At 47.5% G+C, this 17,530-nt stretch overlaps 1 protein-coding gene across 5 annotated transcripts in view; it reads left to right on the top strand.

Moving 5' to 3' along the window:
• CYTH3 (cytohesin 3) overlaps positions 1-17,530 on the top strand; it is a 64,129-nt gene that overhangs the window by 1,384 nt on the left and 45,215 nt on the right. For 3 of the 5 annotated variants that reach the window (XM_020900582.2, XM_020900581.2, XM_070460435.1), the window contains exon 1: positions 10,939-11,032. The exons of 1 other annotated variant lie outside the window; for it this stretch is intronic. In XM_020900582.2, coding sequence (XP_020756241.1) covers positions 10,942-11,032 — 91 coding nt within the window. In that variant the 5' untranslated portion in view covers positions 10,939-10,941. Of the gene's footprint in view, positions 1-6,065; positions 6,151-10,938; positions 11,033-17,530 lie in introns of those variants that run through there. One more of the 5 variants, XM_070460437.1, reaches the window with a different exon arrangement.

Here is a 17,530-nt window from a genome sequence, read left to right as displayed (position 1 = left end):
TCTCTGTATGTGTTTTTGCTAAACATCTCCTAAATGCTGACAGACGGAATCATCAGAATCTCTTGTAATAAGGGAGCTTTTGGGGAAAAGAAAAAAAAAAAAAAACCTTAATTACAGGCTGCTGGAGCAGCTGCCTGTAAGAATCAGCAGTATTGAACGCTTCGGGATGAAGTAGTTAATCAAGGTGCTTTCTAGAATTTAAGTGATGCTCCAGGGGGAGATGTTTGCTTGGCAGTAAGCCGGTGGGGCTGGGAGGGTGGGAAGTTGGCCCGAGCCCTGGCATTTGCGGAGTTCACTTCTCCTAGTTGAAGCTAGGGGTAGCACCGTGGCACCCAGTGGCTTTGTTTATGATGGAAAGTTCTGTGGGAAGAAGAAGCCCAGGTGCGAACCCTCCTCCAGCCAGACTGCTGTCTAAAGCGTCCAAATGATGAATTCTCCCTGGACGCCCTGCTTCCTGCCTGTCACAGCTGGGGTAACGGTCCGGGCAGACGAGCAGCTCCTCCTTAGAAAATGAAGACTGAGCCACTATAATACTTAAACGTTTGACATTCGCGTCCAGGGAGCACGCTGGCTTGGCGATTTCATTCGAAGGTGTTTCGGATTCTGTGAATCAAGACATGAAGAAAACTTGAAGGTCAAAGCAGGTATACATGTTTATAAAAACGGAAGCCAGTATAGATCTTGAGGACCAGAGCAAAAGATAGTATTACATCTCAAAAGTCTCAAGACTTTGGGCTGCTAACATAGCTCTTTCTGGGGATCCAGTCTTGAGATGTCAGAAAAACAGCTCACACAGGAGGCTTGCATTAACACTATTCATAATACAGAATTGGAAATTGCAGTGCCTAATAGATTGGTGAAGTAAATTATGGGACATTTCCGGATGAAATATTTCACAAGTGTAAAAAATAAGCAGTCTTATATATTATGGTTTAAACAATGTAAAAACTGATACACAGATGTTTTATTTTCCCAGATTTTGTTCTCCAAGTTTATGGAATGGTATATATTACTTTAAAATTTGGGGAAAAAACTTATTAAAAGTTTACCCTGCAGTGGGAAAAGGGATATGATTGTTTTTAATGTATGTGTCATTTGATTCACTTCACTGGAACAGTCAACAGTGAACGGATACTTATTATCTGCTAAATGCCCCTATAACATTAACAGGTATTGATATAGTTTATAAAATCTTTCTTCCTTACTTTATGAAAGGCACTTTAAAATATGTTCGACATTCTTAGAATGAATATTTTGAGTCAGTGGAAATCTTAAGAGTTTTGAAAGAAGGGTCATTGTACAGTGATTATTATATAAATTTGGTGTGCTTATATTTAACTGTATTGATGGGGATTTTGAAGTTAACATACTACAGTTTGATAGTTTTTATCACCATTTAGATTTCTAAAAAAAATCGCTTCACTTTAAAATTCTTGTTTTTAAAACTGAAGTTCAGCTCTTTGGAAGAGAATAATTTTGTGTGCCAGTCATTTGCAAAATGTAACTTTTTTGGGGCATATTTTTAAGACTAGTACAGAACTTTGAACTGTATATGGGGAAGTCAGTTTCAGCTTGTTTACAAGAGAGGGTAAATCATCTATTCAAACAGTAGCCATGCCAGAGGCAAAATAATTTAAAAATCTTCTTTGCTAATATGTTGGTCAGGTTAGGAGGCTTCGCAGGAGACTCCTGCTTGCTTGATCATTGAAGTTTTTCTCCAGGGCGTTATTTGTTCTTTAAATGCAGGCTAAGGAGAGAGGATGGTGGTAGGAATGGCTGGAAGGCCTTTCTGAGGAGGAACACGTTGGGGGTACTGGAAGACAAGCGCACATTGTTACTTGTAACGGTAGTTGAGTGCAGTTCAGGTATTTTTGATTCCTTTGGGGGCCCTGGCGCCTTTCAGTTCTTCTGGAACAGTTCTTGAGACGTGTCTGTATTTGGAAGCTGTCTGGCTTGTTGCCACCGTCCCAAGGCTCAGTTTGGGAGCCCGTCTGATTGAACTTCCTGCTTGGAGCATCTGTGGCAGATGTAGTGCATGGCTCTCCTGGGCTGCCCCCTCCCTCTTCCAGCCCCCCACGCCCACCCCGAGCCGCAGCCGGTGTACATGCCAGGGAAATCTGTGCTTTACGTGAACAGCTGCTCCACCTCCCTCAACAAAACTCATAAATTAAGACCAGGTTGAGATCCCGGATTCCGCCTGTCAGACGAGCGATAACCCCCACACCTGAAGCCGTCTGTGGGCCAGAGTATCCATCAGTTACCGCTCTGAAGGGGGCAGCGCCCACCGGAGTTGAGTGGGTGTGGATCCATCGCTAGCCCTGCGCCCGCCGTGGGCTCGCCTCCTCGGGGCCGTTTGGCCCGTGGGGGGCGCCGGTGGGTGACTGCATGGCAGGAGCTCAGGGAGGCTCCAGGTTACCATCCGCCCTCTCGTTCCGCCTCTGGCCGCGTGTCTAGCGGCTGGTCTACTTTGGCTCCAGCTCCTGCCTGTTGACCGAGGCCCTGAGCTCTGGAAAGCCATCCTTCCTCTGACCCTGCAGTGTAGAGATGGTGGCCGCTTGTTCCTCTTGCTAACCTCTGCATCGTCTCACTGTTTCCTGTGTGATCCTTGGCTTTTCTGTCACACGTGTAACCAAGCCCCTGTTTTAAATCCCCTCTCCTTCAGCTCCTTAGAGGTTTTCTCTGGGTGGGCCCAAAAGAGAAGCAGCAGTTTGGCACTGTGGAGATGCAGTTTCCATCCCCGGGTCGGGAGGGTCCCCTGGCGACCCACTCCAGCATCCTTGCCTGGAGAATCCCATGGACAGAGGAGCCTGGTGGGCTCCAGTCCGTGGGGTCGCAGAGAGCCAGACAGGACTGAGCCACTGAGCATGCACACACACACGTCCTTTGAGGCAGCAACACTGGTTCAGGAATTTAACGTGTGTTTTTACGTGTGTGAGATGCAGGATTATTCACTGTGTGGTTTGTAATAGCAAAAGGTGGGGAATGACCTGAGTTTGTGTTGCAGGTTATATACCCAGATGGCGAGTGAAGATGTGAGTCTGTAGAAAGGAATGAGGAGACTCGTTAGGAACTGATGGGCAAAGACTTCCAAATGTTTTTCGAAGTTAGAAAAGCAAAGTGTAAGCAAATGTGCATTGTTTGTTACCGTTTCCGTTTTCAAAAAGGGGGCAAAAAGGAAGTGCTTGCATGAAAATTCTCTGGAAGGCTCAACAAGGAACTCATAACAGTGGTTACCTGGTGGGGAGGCTGATGGAGGCAGGGAAACTGAAACCCCTCTCTGTGCCTTTTTAGTTTTTGCGGTTCAAAAAAAAGCTTGTCCATCTCCATTGTTTCCCAAACTGGAAACCAATTTCACTGAAAAATAGCACACTGGTAAGGAAACACCCTTGTTGAGAGAAATTTTGAAGTTGAAACATAGTTGACTTACAATGTTACGTTGGTTTCAGGTGTACCACATAGTGCTTCGATATTTTGGAGAGTTTTTATATATTTAAAATGTCAGGATAGTATGTAGAAAGTTGTGGGATACATGACGTATTTTTTCAGCCTATGCATAAGAAATTAACCGCTTTCTTTTGAATGCTTAAAAAGTGGCTCGATGGGTGCTTTCAGAGTACTCTTTTCTAGAACAGTTATTCTGCAGATATCCATATTGTCCCTGCCAAATGCCCGGTCCTGTGAGAAAGGGTGAATATGGTGAATAAAGCAGCTGAATTTCCTGCATTCCTGGGACTTTTGTTTAGATGGGAGACTGATGAAAAAATGTAAACAGATGTATCAAGTCCTTGCAGATTATGCTGATGTGTGAAGGGAAGTGGAGGACGGGTGAGAGGTTGGGGGGTGAGCGGGGTGGGGTGGCCTGAAGGGGTCCAGGGCCTGGCCAGCAGACGGCCCAAAGCTGCTCTGTGTGGTCTGAGCAGAGAGGGAACTGGGGCGTGTCCGGCAGTTGGAGTAGGTAAGGAATTCACATTTTATTCGAGGTGCATGAAGCCAGTGAAGGGGAAGGGTTTCAACCTGGGAAATGACATTTGATTTATGTTTAAATAATTGTAGCTAATGTTTACAGAATGGCCTCTGTGTCCGGTTCTGTCCCGCCTGCCTTACGGATCTTAACCTATTTACTTTGCGCAATAAACCTGGTAGGGACTTAACGTCAGCACCGGTTATGGATGAAAAGGGAAACCCTGGGGGCCCGGGGAAGCCAGGTAACGTGGTTCAGGCTCCACAGCCAGTAAGTGGTGGAGCCGGGCCTCGACCGCTGGCGTGCTGGCTCCTGGGGCCTTGCCCTTCACCGCTGGACACCCTGCCCTGTGCCCGAGGGGAGGAGGGGCCGGAGGACCAGGGCCGGGCCCCAGGGCGAGGTGGATCGAGCAGCGGGAGTGCAGGCAGAGGACAGAAAGCAGTGAAGCACGCGTATTCCCATTACCCAGGACCCATTAGTAGCTGTTCTGGGTTCTGATTTCAGGTCTTTACAAAAAACAAGGACGGCATTTCAGGTGCGTGTCTCACCTCTGTGCCCGGCAGCGTCGTGGCTTGGGCGGGGTTGCAGTGCCGGCCTCTGCTTCTGCTGCCTTAGTCCTCCCCTAGTCCTTCCCCCTCCCTGATGCTGTCCTTGGCGTCTGGCAGCCAGAGGTCGTGTCGCTCCTCTCCACGTCCGCGCTGACCTCGGTTCACCCAGAGCCCTTTGCTGCCTGCATCCAGGACCTGCGGTCTGGGGTCCCTGAGCCCTCTGCGGGGGGGGGGGGGGGGGGGGCTGCACGCTTTTCCTCCAAGAGGCCCGACAGTAGGCGTTTTCAGCTGTGTGCACCACACGTGGGCTCTGGCGAACTCCCCTTGGTAGCCCTGGTGGTGGTTGTCGTGTCTGACTGTCTGTGATGCCATAGACTGTAGCCCATCAGGTTCCTCTGTCCGTGGGATTTCCCAGGCAGGAATAGCGGAGTGGATTGGCCATTCCCTTCTCCAGGGGATCTTTCCGACCCAGAGATCGAACCTGCATCTCTGCCTGGCCGGCGATTCTTTACCACTGAGTCACCTGGGAAGTGCTGATAACCCTTTTAAAACATAAAGACCACTCTTATCTCGGCCCGTCCTTGCCCTCTCTCCACCGTGGATGCATCCCCTCACTTGTGTCCCCGCCGGTCTCCTTGCTGTTCCGTGAACCTGCCGAGCGCTCCCAGCCCCTGCTCTTCCCACGGCCGTCTCCCCTTGGATGGCTGGGCATGCCCTGGCTTCCTTCCTTCCGGCTTCTGTTCACGGGTCTCTTTTCCCGCAGAGGTCTTCCTCGACCAGCCTGTCGTAAGCAACATCTCGCGGTCCCCTTTCCCAGCCGCCTTTTTCTGCTTGGCTTTTATCACTCCTCACCTGCTGCCATCCGGTTCACAGTTTGTGTCTTCTTTCTCAGAATGTGAGTTCTGTGAAAGCAGGACTGTGGTCTGCTCATGCCCACCACTGTGTCTCTAAGGCCAGGGCCGCTGTGTGTAACCGGCCATCAGTAAATATTGGTTCGTAAACTGAGTGAGCGCAACTTGCTTTTGTTGAGCAGTTCTGGCCCCTGCCTGCCTTTTGTGCCCCCCTGAGGCACCCGTGATGAATGTGATGTGGGCTCCCTGGCATGGTTCTTATGCTTGAACATGTATGTGTGTGTGTGCCCACAAGCAATGCATGGGTCTTGTTTCAGGGGGTGGTTTAAAAACTGTTAAAAATGACATTGTGCTGCGTGTAGTGTTCTGCGGCTCAAGTTAGAGGTTATCCACGCTGTTCCATAGAGACCCTGTTTATGTGTTATTTCTCTCATCCTTCCTTGGACTCTCCCCTTGGTTTTACATTATTACAAACGGCGCTAAGTGGGGGCTCATCTCCATTTACAAAGGTGTGAAAGTTTCTCGCAAGTCTCTCTCTAGAATCGCAGCTGTGGGTTATAGGTATGCTTTCTGTTTCCCCAGATGTTGGCAGGTTCCTTTCTCACTAGGCGTTATTATCAGTATTCTAATCAACTCTTGCCACTGGTGAGACTTTTTAAAGGTCTTGCTGTCTCCTGGGTAAGAAAGGATGTGTTGTTTTAATCTGCATGGCTTTGCTAGATGTATTTTGGAGCATCAGAAAGACGTACTGACAGCTTGGAGGTTAAAGAAGGAACTGCAGAAGCCGAAGGTGACCACTCGGTTTCTGGCTCCTGTGACCGAAGGGGGTGCGCGGCTTTAAGAGAAGGGCAAGTCTTGAGAGGAAACTGTTTGGAGGGCTCATCTGTTCCTTTTTTCTGGCCCAAGGTGTCACTGTTCTGCTCTCACTGTGAAGGACCGTTTCTCCGGATGTGCAGCTGTGGGCTAGCTGGTTAATCCCTGCCAAGCTTTGCGGGTCGAGTCGCTGCTTTCTGCCTTCCAGCGCTTGTGTTGGGAAGTCGCTGTATCAGGCTGGCTCTGTTGACGGTGGTGTGTCTTTCCCCTCCCCTCGGGCTGCTTTTTAAGATTTTTCTCCCTGCCTCTGGTTCTTAGTTCTGTCCGGTTCCTGCGCAGTGTCCAGAGGTGGTTTTCTTTGAATTTGTCCGCATTGCAACCGGTGGTGCTTCTTCTTTTGGCAGGGCAGTGACACGACTTACTCTTCAATTAGATTTGGAGAAGTCTTAGCGTCTGTCTCCACGTGTATTATTTCGGCTGCATGTCCTGTCTCTTCTCCTCTGGGACGCTGATTAGCGCTTCATCATGTCCTTGTATCTCTTCGGCGTGTTTCCTGTTCTTCATCCTTTTGGTCTCTCCTTGCTCCACTCTGCATAATTTTCTCCTGACCTATGTTCGAGTGCATTAATCCTCTCTTCGTCTCTGTCTAATCTGTTTTTAAATCTGTCTGTTAAGTTCTTAATTTCAATCCTTGCCCTTTTCAGTGTTCTTGATTTTTTTTTTTAGATACCGGTTTTCTGTGAAAAATTTTCATCTTGTCAGTGACTTTCTGTATTAATCAGTTATAGGTGTCTGATAAACATTTGGGCATCCTGTGAATGTATTCTGTTGTCCGTTTCGCCCTTGGTTTTCAGCCTGTGATCTTGATTCTACATTGCCTGTTAAACTTTAAATTCTGGATGGTGGGGATGAAAAATGGTAGGGGTAGTTTGAGATTCTCTTCCTCGAGAGAGGCTTCTGGCAGGCAGTTAGGGTAGGGAGATCCCACCTTAGAACCGTGAGGGTCAGTTCCCCTGTGGCTTACCCCTCTCCGAGGCTATGGCTCTTCAGTGGTTCCAGCTGCAAGCTCGGGGTGTTTACCAGCGCCTCTTCTGCTTGGCAGCCCCTGAGCTCTAATTTGGTCTCCCAGTCCCATCAGACTGCTGGAGATTCTGCTGACCTCAGATTCTTAGCTGCTTATCTCTGCCTAGCTTCTTGGCCTTTCACACTCTGCCTGAATTGGCAAGTGTCTCCAGGAGGAAACTGGCTCAGACGATTGGGCTCACCTCTGCACCTTCTCTCTGGGATCCTGGCCTCCTAGGTCCTCACTGCGTTAGGCAGCTCTCTGATACCTTCAGACAGTTAGTTCTTACAGCGTGCTCAACTTTTTAAGTTGTTTTTTGGCGGAAGGGTTGTCTGCAACAAACTGGTCAGCTTTTACTGGAAACAGTGTCTCAGGAGTTCAGTTTTGGTGTTTAAAATCGGACCTGTTTGTGAGATGACCTGGTGGAGGTGGTGGAAGATGCTTAGCTGTGTAGTCTGCTAGGAAGATTTAAACTCATTTTAATTCATGGGAATGGATGAGTGAGATCACTTGGAGAGAGTTTAGAGAGGAGGAAAATCCCAGGACTACAGACAACTCAATAAAGGAGACCAAGAAAGAGTAGCCAGCGAAGTCAAGAAAATCTGGAAGACTGTGGAACTGCAGGAGGAGCACTTGAGAAGAGGAAGTGAGTGGTCAGCTGTGCTGAATGGAGTGCAGTGAAGTTGCCCAGTCGTTTGTCCGACTCTCTGCGACCCCAAGGGCTATCATATACCAGGCTTCTCTGTCCATGGAGTTTTCCAGGCAAGAGTACTGGACTGGGTTGCCGTTTCCTTCTCCAAGGGATCTTCCCGACCCAGGATCGAGCTCCGTTCTCCCGCATCGCTGGCAGACGCTTTACTGTCTGAGCCTCCAGGGGAGCCCAGGTCTGGATGAGTGGCGGACTGAGCTGAGAGTGGGCTCGTGTCCACAGGGTTTGATGACTTTAGACCAGAGAGGGCCAAAAGTGAAGGGGAGAGATTATACCTTGTGGAGGAGTGGCCTGGGCCGTGGCCCTTCCTAGAAATTTGCTGTGTGAGAACGGGGGGGGGGGGGGGGGGGGGGGCGGGGGGGGGGTGCGCGGGAGAGCTAGGGGCGGGGAGCTTAGGATGAGAAAGGTAAGCATTTCTGAAGTAAATCCTGCTGGTGGAGGACCAGAAGTGATCCATCAGGCGAGTTAGAGTAACAGCGCTGTTTGCACACTCCCACTCTTACTATAAATAACTTTGGGAGAGAGAAATTGTCTTAAAGTTATTGGCACATCCTTCAGGAAGCAGGTCCATCAGTTTGTAATAGAGGATTGTTAAAACTTCTGAAGTGAAATGAAATGAAAAAATAGGTTTTACCATAGTATCCCAAAAGCTGCATGAAGCATATTAAATATTTCAGACTTGTGGGGAAACAGTAAATCATTTAAATGAGAGTAGAAAAATACATGATTCTCCAGCCTGATTTTTTTTTTTTTGTCTTTCTTGGCTATGTGGCCCGTGGGATCCTAGTTCCCTGACCGGGGATTGAACTCGCACCCCTTGAGGTGGAAGCGTGGAGTCCTAACCACTGGGCCTCCAGGGAAGTCCGTTCATCCTGATTTTGAAGTTACTCAAGCTTGTCGACTTTTTGCAGCTAATGTCAGTCTCCCAGGTGACATGATAGAACTGACGTGAGACCCTGTCATATTTTGTAATGTGACTGGAAACAATTCAGCAAGTGTTTATTTTGGGTAAATATCTTTCAGTTTTCTGTAAATATTAGAAAAGACTCACCTGAGTCAATTCAGTTGGCTAAGAATATTTTGTGATTTACTTTGATAGAGCAAATTTACTCTTTTCGCTGACTTAATGTCGCCAGGATCACTGTTCAAATAGGGAGAAATAAGTTCCTATCTTAAACTCATAGCAGGGCAATTTTTAAAGATTATTGTACTTTTCTTTTGAGCAACTTATTCCTGTAATTAATAAAAATGGCAGTTTTCTGTAAAACATGGCAGTTTGCTATAAAACTGGGCATTTTAATGATAATTGGAAAGTATTTCTCAATATCTGGGTAATAGTGATTTTTTTTCCCCTGGTTTTCATCCAGATGTTTGGCAACATGTAGACACAGTCTTAACTGCAGATTTCAAATTCACTTTCATGGGAACATATAATATCCTCCGTTTATCTTGGACGGCAAAGTTTCCTTTTTCTCTGGACAGATGCATATGAAACACATGCTCTTCAAGTGGAGTTTGTGGTCCTCTGAGAATTCTCTGAAGGAGGAAATGGGTTGACCTATTTGGTTGCTATGAAGTAAAAACAATCTTGTTTTCATTTTTTTTTTTTTTTAAGAGAACATCTGGGTTGCATTTATTTTACATTCTGGAAGTTCTTTAAAACCACAATTTGATAATATGAGGCTTCATTAAAGCAGTCACTGTTTAGCTATTTCTCTAGTTGATTTAGTGCTAGGGTGGCTGCATAGACTTCTGAAAGTATTTAAAAAATTTTTGCTTTCTATAACATGTAACTTTTAAATAACAACCCTTGATTTTAAACCGGAAAACAGGACCTAGACATTTTAGGGCAGCAGGAGAAGGGCAGGTCAACCAGGTCATTTCTCTGCTGCCCACCGCATGCAGGCTGGCCGTCTGTAGGGCTGAGTTGGAGTCTGTATCAGCCCATTTTGCTCCATATCCCAAATAAATCCTCCCTTTCTTCCTTGCTTAACAACCCTGATTTGCTTAAGCCATCTAAACCAGTAAAGGTAATCCCATTTTCCTTATTGATTGAAGGAAGGATACAGAAGTCAAGTTCAGCATGAGCTGCGAGAGGCAGTTTGCAGGAGGACTTCTTGGGAGAGTGTTTTCCTTCTTGGAGGAATACTCAAGGAAGAAACAGTTCCTCCTCTTACCGTGGCCTTTGTCGAGCCCGGGTGGCGGCCACCCTGTGTTCATGGTACCCCTCAAACCTGTCCAGTTCCAGGCCCCCACGCTGAGGATGGTCTGCTGGGTGGAGTTGCTGGGTCCCGTCTACCCAGGAGGGCCCTCTCCCCTCCCATCTCCACGTGTCCTGTCTCGTGGGGCCATAAATACCTGTCTTGTTTTGGGGCTACGGAGAGGTGGCTGGAGCCAGGGGCGGTGGGGTCGCCTGCTGCTGGCTGGAGCAGCAGGCGGGTTTCATTCTTATTTATCTGAGTAAGGATCTCGTCTTGGCCACTGCGGGCCTGGAAGAAACCTCATCTCTCTCCCACGCGTGTTCACTGGGTGTATATATTTATCCCTTTAAGAACTAGGCTAGGTTATACTTTCTTTCTGAGATGAACACTTTCTCCTACATTGAATAAAACAAAATGTATTTTCACATGCTCGTAAATTCATTAACAGTTTCATTTGGCACATCCTTATGACTACATTTATTTTAACACAGAAGGATTAAAAAAAAAAAACGCGGCAGTCAGAAGCGGCAGGCATCGGCCATTTAATATTCTGTTAGAAGACAGGACTTCCTTTGAGCTCTTCGGAGAGGAAATAAAGCAATCAAGAATGTCCTTTTCCAAGTTGCAGTAATTAGATTAAAATTTTTTTGAATTGAGACAGGCAGATGAGTTCATTTCTGTGTGTGTTCGAGTATGGGAAAACGGGAGGATTTCAGTGACTTTTCAGTGTTTGGCCTGTTCACACGATGAGGCCGTATTTCCCGATTGTGGGAGGACAAGTGGCCACAGACTTTGATGCAGTGTATGATGCACTCAGAGGGCGAGGACCGTCTTGAGAATAAAATGATGCCTTTCATCGCCCATGCAACAGGAATATTAATGTCGGGTGAGTGTTCTTCCGAAATGTTGCATTTCCCCAGGAATCACAGTGTCTGCCGTGGGTTCCCCCAAGATGCATGTTTCCAGAGCTTTAGCCTTTTCGTTGAAAATCGCAGTTAAGCTCTGTGCCAGTCAGACGGTTACCATGATGTTTTTGACAAAAAGTCACGTGCCTTCTTCCTTCCTTCCTTGGGTCAGGCTGGTCCGGAGGGGCTCGGAATCTTGCTCGCGAGAACGTTCCTGCCGGCAGGGCGGCCGGCGGGAGCGCGTGCAGGTCCCACGCCCGTCTGGCAGCCCCTGTGGTGGTTCTGCCTCCCAGATGCCCGGTTATTTGGCCGGACGTGCAGAACATGATTATTATTTTTTTTTAATCTGGAAAGAACATAAGCCAAGATGCTTCCCCGGGGGCTGTGCCGCTGTCAGTGCTGGGACTTCTGGCTTTAGGGTTTCAGTCTCTGGGGCCTTCGGGGGCCTCCCTCCCGCCCCCTCCCCCGGAGGGGCGTCTGAGGCCTGTGTCTCGTTTTCTGCACAGAGCAGACTCGTTTGCGTGTAAAGCTGAGAAAGGCTTTCAGAAGTGTCTGGCTACTCCTCCATTCGAAATTTTATCTCCCTTTTCTGTTGGTGAAAATGTGTGCGTGCCTATTAGTTGCTCAGTTGTGTCCAACTCTCAGGCTCCTCTGTCCATGGAGTTCTCCAGGCAAGAATACTGGAGTGGGTTACCATTCTCTTCTCTAATGGTTTGTGAAAATTTGGGGGGTAGGGTAAAAAGCATTGCACCCTTGAGAGGAAAATCCGCTTCACCTAGTCCTTCCAGCCCCCGGAGACCTGCGGCAGGCCTGCCCAGGAGCCCCGAGTCAGGGTTGCGCCCCGGCCCACTGTCCCCCGGTGGGTGGTCGCTGGCCCCAGCTGTCTCCCTTCGGAGAGGGAACGCCTAGAAGCTTCTCTAATCCCATGAGCTTGGCCTGGGCAGTTTTATCTTGGTTTTAGCAATCAAACAGATTGGTGACTGGGAATTTCAGGAACAGATGTGACAGGAGAACCATTTCCTTAATTAAAAGAGCTGTGAGTTGACAGCCAGGGCCCGTCCAGCGTTCACTAGTTAGAGATGAAAGGCCAAGCTCCGGTGGCAAAAGCTAACCTGATCACCTTCCCCAGGTGCTGGGGAGGGGAGTCTTTTAATATAAGCCCTTCATTTTGAGGCTGTTTCTGCGTGTTTTATTGAAGCTCTTGTTCCCTAATGCCCCTTCACCCCCTCACCCCTCATCCATCATCCACCCAGAGACCACTGTTTTTATCCGTTTATTGGAATCGGGGGGCTGTGCGGTGACTGAGCGCTGTGGCGGCTGGCCTTCCTTGTCCTTGGCCTCGCTTCCTCCTGGCTGGCTGTGTTGGGATGAGCCACGCACCGTCTCCTGCACTGATAACCTCAGTCCCAGGGGATTGGAGAGCCCCCTTCTCCCTTGTGAAATCTGGGCAGTAAGAGTTCAGGGTTTGCCCGTTTGCCCCATCAGGTCAGCCACTGAAGGATGTTCCTGACAGTTTCTCCAGTTTAAGGCAGAAGATAGTCAACCGTGGCGTCAGTGGTTTGTCCTGAGAATCTTGAGTCTAGTAGGGAGGTTTGTTTAAACATTTGAACCGGTTATTTGCTGTTGACATATTTTTAAGCAAATATCTGCAGCCGTGGGTACCTCCAGCCTTGAGGCTTTGTGTCGATGACGTAATCTCCTTAAGGCTCAGTCTTCTCATATGTAAAATGGACATGAAAAAGCCCGTGTGAAAATATGTCCTGGAAAACTTATCAAAAATCCCAATCAGTAGGCATTTAAAGCCATTAGTCATCAGAGAGGCCAGCCCCTTGCCCCCATTTACATTCACAGAAGAGCAAGGGGAGGGTCCTGTGGGTTTGGGTTTAGGAATAATCGGTGATTGGCAGATTAATTATTGTTTCTTTTCTCTCTCAAGTTGGTATTTTGAAAATCTTGGAGTCTACAGAAAAGTTGAAATAGTGTCAGTGTCCATGTATTGTTGACCTCATTGCTAGCATTTTGCCGCATTTGCCTTATCTCTTAACACTGTTAACACTACTTTTTTTTGGCTAATCCATTTGAAAGTAAGTTGTGTATGACATAACACTTTATCCCTGAATACTAAGCAGCATTCATCTCCCGAGGACGGTCTCCTACTTAACCACAACCATGGCCGTTCTTAAGGGAACCAGCAGTACGCCCATACTGTACTTTCACCTGTCATTCAATTTCTGCTTTCCCCAGTTTGTTCCCACAATGCCTTTTATAACTATTTTTCTTACCTATCTAGATTCCCATCAGGGTTTACACTTTGTATTTAGTTCTGTCTCCTCTGTCTTTAAAAAAAAAAAAAAAGAAAAAAACCTTTTTTTTTTTTTTTTCTCCTACAATGACTTTTTAAGAGAGTTCAGGCTGGTTGTCTAATACCATTATTTGTATCCTGTAGTCTAGATGACATATATATAAACAGAAGAGAGGAATGCTTTGGTTTCTTTAATGCCATTTAAAGAACTATATGTTAAAGTCATCTACTGGATTCAAGGTCAAAGTCACCTTCATTTTTCTTGTTCTTTGGTAAATGTGGATCAGATTGGTAACCAAAAGGAGTTACTAACGGGCTCAGATGTCAGTGGAGTGTGCGCGTGGGCGCACTTGGAACCAGCGCACACAGTGGTTGGTTAGCCCACCCCCATATGGAGGTGATTAGTTATCTGGCTTAACATACTGAGGATTTTGTTTTAATATTTGGCCCTGGTTTCACAAAGAAACGAGCTTTAGAATTGGAAAACTTAGTAAGACAAACTATTTACATAACACAGAAGAGATGTCTTTGCTGCCAGAACCTTGGAGGCAGAGCAGACCTTCCAGCTCTCAGGAACAAGGCTTTTTCTTCCTCTCTCCTTCCCTCTGCGCCTTCCTATTGGTTTTAAATGTTTGTAGACTTGAGCTGCAGCTGAGACTAATACAGGATCCAGCTGTAGCCTTTTCTGTTGTTGTTAGTATATCCGGTGATGATCATAGCACACTCATTGTATGAAAATTCAATAAATGAAAGGGCAGGGTGGGAAAAAAAAAAGTGACACTCTACAAAAGTATTCGAGAAACAGTGACTGGTTCCCTGAGTCTCCCTGCCAGACCCACCCTGAAGTGTTCCTTCTGTTTGCGAGAAGTCGAGCAGGCGTCTCGGTTTCTCCCTTTTAATCACGTTAGGTGAAAAGCCGTGTCACCAGAGCGTATGCACGAGGCTGACATGTTTTCAGCGGGGCAGAGACCCCTCAAAGCGTTGTTCATGCTCCCACGGAGGGGGCAGCAGTGGGGGAAAGAGCGGTGTTCTCTTTCCTTAGATCTGTTCCGTAGAACTCATACTTAACTCATTTGCCAGAGAGCAAGTTAGAGTAGAATCAGCAGTTCAGTAAAGCTAGATTTCAGATTTGCCTGTCCGCTTCCACATAATTCCCATAAAAGCCCTCGTCTCTGATCAGCTCTGTCTCACAAGTGTTAGTCGCTCAGTCGTGTCCGACTCTCTTGCAACCCCGTGAGCTGTAGCCCAGCAGGCTCCTCTGTCCATGGGATTCTCCAGGCAAGAATACTGGAGTGGGCAGCCATTTCCTTCTCCAGGGGATCTGCCCAACCCAGGGATCGAACCCAGGTCTCCTGCATCGCAGGCGGATTCTTTATGGTGTGAGCCACTGCCCCCTTAAAGACAGGAGGCACGTAACCTCACCTGGTAGTGGAAGGTGGGCTACGGGTTTCCAGCTAATGGTTTTTGTGATCAATGTAGTAATCATAAGACTAGTGATTTTCACATGCTTGTGCATCTTGAACATTTTCTTCTTTTTTTAATGTTACGGAGGTTCTCAGGTTTCTTCTAGTTGTAGCAGGCTTCTTGTCTGGGGGCAATTGGAGACCAGCAGGGCCTGTGAAGAAGTCCTGGGGTTCCATGGTGATTGTCCAAGCTGTGGGTTCTGGACTGGACTTTCTGGACAGGTTTCCTTGAAACTCTGTACTATTTTTAGATGATCTCTCTACGTTTCTGAGGTTCAGGACATCAGTAGTAAATATGTTTATTATTTAGCATAGAAATATCGTTGAGTGTCTTAAGGCTGTGTAAACATTGTGAGGGAAATAAACCCGTGACACTTCAGTGGATGAAGAAATGAGCGCTGCTTAACAAACGGGAGAGCACCCTGCTGTGTCTGTGCCGGCAGGACCGCTGTTTGCAGAATCCTCACCTGCCTGACGCTGGACGGTTCCGTCTCCTGGGTTCTCACAGGTTACTATATTCTGCCTCCCACTGAGAGGAGCGGGGGAGGGGGGTGGCTTATGACCCTTCAAGAGACTTCCCCCAGTCTCCTCTACCTCCGTCCTGTCCCAGGTTTAGTCATAGTTTTTGCTTTTTTTTTTTAAACTTCCAGGTGGCTTAGTGGTAAAGAACCTGCCTGCCAGTGCAGGAGACATAAGAGATGCAGGTTCAATCCCTGAATCGGGAAGATCCCCTGAAGAAGGAAATGGCAACCCACGCCAGTATTCTTGCCTGGAGAATCCCCTGGACAGAGGAGCCTGGCGGGCGATAGTCCACGGGGTCACAAAGAGTCGGGCCCGACTCAGCGACTAAACAAAAGAACAGCCTGGTAGTGTCTGAGGTCTGCTGCTCCATGGGACACAGAGACCCTCTTCTGACACGACGGAGCTGATGAAGGTGTCACAGCACCTCTTCTCCTTTTTTTCCTTTTTTTTAAGAAACTGAACTGTCATTTACATAATATTTTGTCACCCTTTTAAAAAAGTTTATTTTTTATTTTCATTCTGTTTAGGTTTTAAAAGTTTTTCAAACTTTATTTTTTTCAAGTGTCCTGACTTTTTTCCTTTTTTAAAAAATTGAAGGATAGTTGATGACTAGTGTTGTGTTTCCGGCATACAGCAGTGCGATTCAGTTATAAATACATTAATATGCATTCTTTTTCATGTCCTTTTCCAGTATGGTTTATCACAGGATGTTGAATATAGCTCTCATACTATACAGTAGGACTCTGTTGTTTATTTTATAGAAGCTAGTTTGCATCAGCTAATCCCAAGCTCCTAATTTATCCCTCTCTACCACTCCCCTTCTTCGGAAACAACTTTGTTTTCTGTGTCTGAAGAGTCACCCTTTTAGAGTTATACAATTCTGTGGGTTTTTTTAGTATTCACAAAGTTATGCAGCCATCACATAATTTTAGAACATTTTCATCACCTGAAAGAGAGCACCATCTCTGTTAGCACAAGTCTCCCTACTCATCCCCACTCTTCTGCCTTCTGTCGCCGGGGATTTGCCTGTTCTGGACGTTTCATGGGCGTGGCCCATCTGTGTTCCCTTCTCTGAGCAAGTCCTTTGGCGTTGTAGCACGATTCCATTTTCCGAGCTCATCCACACTCTGAATGATTCAGCCTGGAGCGCCTGTGCTCTGCCTGGGAGTGCAGGGGGCCTGGATTGGCTGGAGAGGTTTTCCTCGCTTCTGTCATGTGGTTGGAGCGTGGTTTGTCTGCTGCCTTGAAGGTTTTTAAGTTGGCATGTGTTTTCTTCCCATTGAGAAAGCTGAAGTTTACTTTCGACATTTTTATTTGAAGAAGGACGACGCTGAAGCCTTGCTGTCGTCATGCCTTGGTTTAAAGTGTTTGTAATGCTCTGCGTGGTTGCTTCAGAGCAGAACCATGTCATCTGTAGAAGATCTTTACGTTGGAAAGCAACATACAGGTGCAAGAGGCTAGCTTTCCGAGTGAGCTGTACTGAAATGTGTTAACGGAGGCACAGAGAATCTCCCAGTGGGGATACAGGGAGACTTTGCAAGTGCGATCCCAGTGGCGGACACCTGAGACCAGACTTCCGTCCTCTGTTCACCCTGCACGCGTGTTAACTCACTTCAGTTGTGTCCGACTCTTTGCCACCCTCTGGACCGTGGCCCACCAGGCTCCTCCATCCCTGGGATTCTCCAGGCAAGAGCACTGGAGTGGGTTGCCAGGCTCTTCTCCACGGTATCTTCCCAACTCAAGGATTGAACCCACATCTCTTGAGTCTCCCACATTGGCAGGCAGGTTCTTTACCACTAGCACCACCTGGGATCCTAGCAAACACCAGTTCACCCTGAGGTCCCAGCAAACAATCAAAAAGGAGGCAATAGGAGACTCAGAGCAGCAGAGACTGGGAAAGAGACCTTTTACCAGAGGAGAGTTTTCTACAGACCTTTGAAAGAGATAAGTTGGAACCTTTGAACAAGAAGATGAAAACCGGATGCAGGTTGACAGTGAGCAGAAGGGCCCTCGGGCAGCCCCTGAGCTGAGCGAGTGTGGACATGGTTGTGGCTGAGGACTCAGGCCATCCCCCAGGGGGTGCTCCCTCTCTCATCTCGACCAGGGATCAAAGCCGGCAGCAGTTGAAGTGTCTCACTGCTGGACCACCAGGGAATTCCCACCTCTCCTTTCTTCTTTTGAGGCAGGCAGGT

This window comes from Odocoileus virginianus, chromosome 33 (assembly GCF_023699985.2).
Source record: "Odocoileus virginianus isolate 20LAN1187 ecotype Illinois chromosome 33, Ovbor_1.2, whole genome shotgun sequence".
Taxonomy (NCBI): domain Eukaryota; kingdom Metazoa; phylum Chordata; class Mammalia; order Artiodactyla; family Cervidae; genus Odocoileus; species Odocoileus virginianus.
Note: the sequence above shows the minus strand (reverse complement) of the source record. Positions and strands in the feature narration are given on the sequence as shown.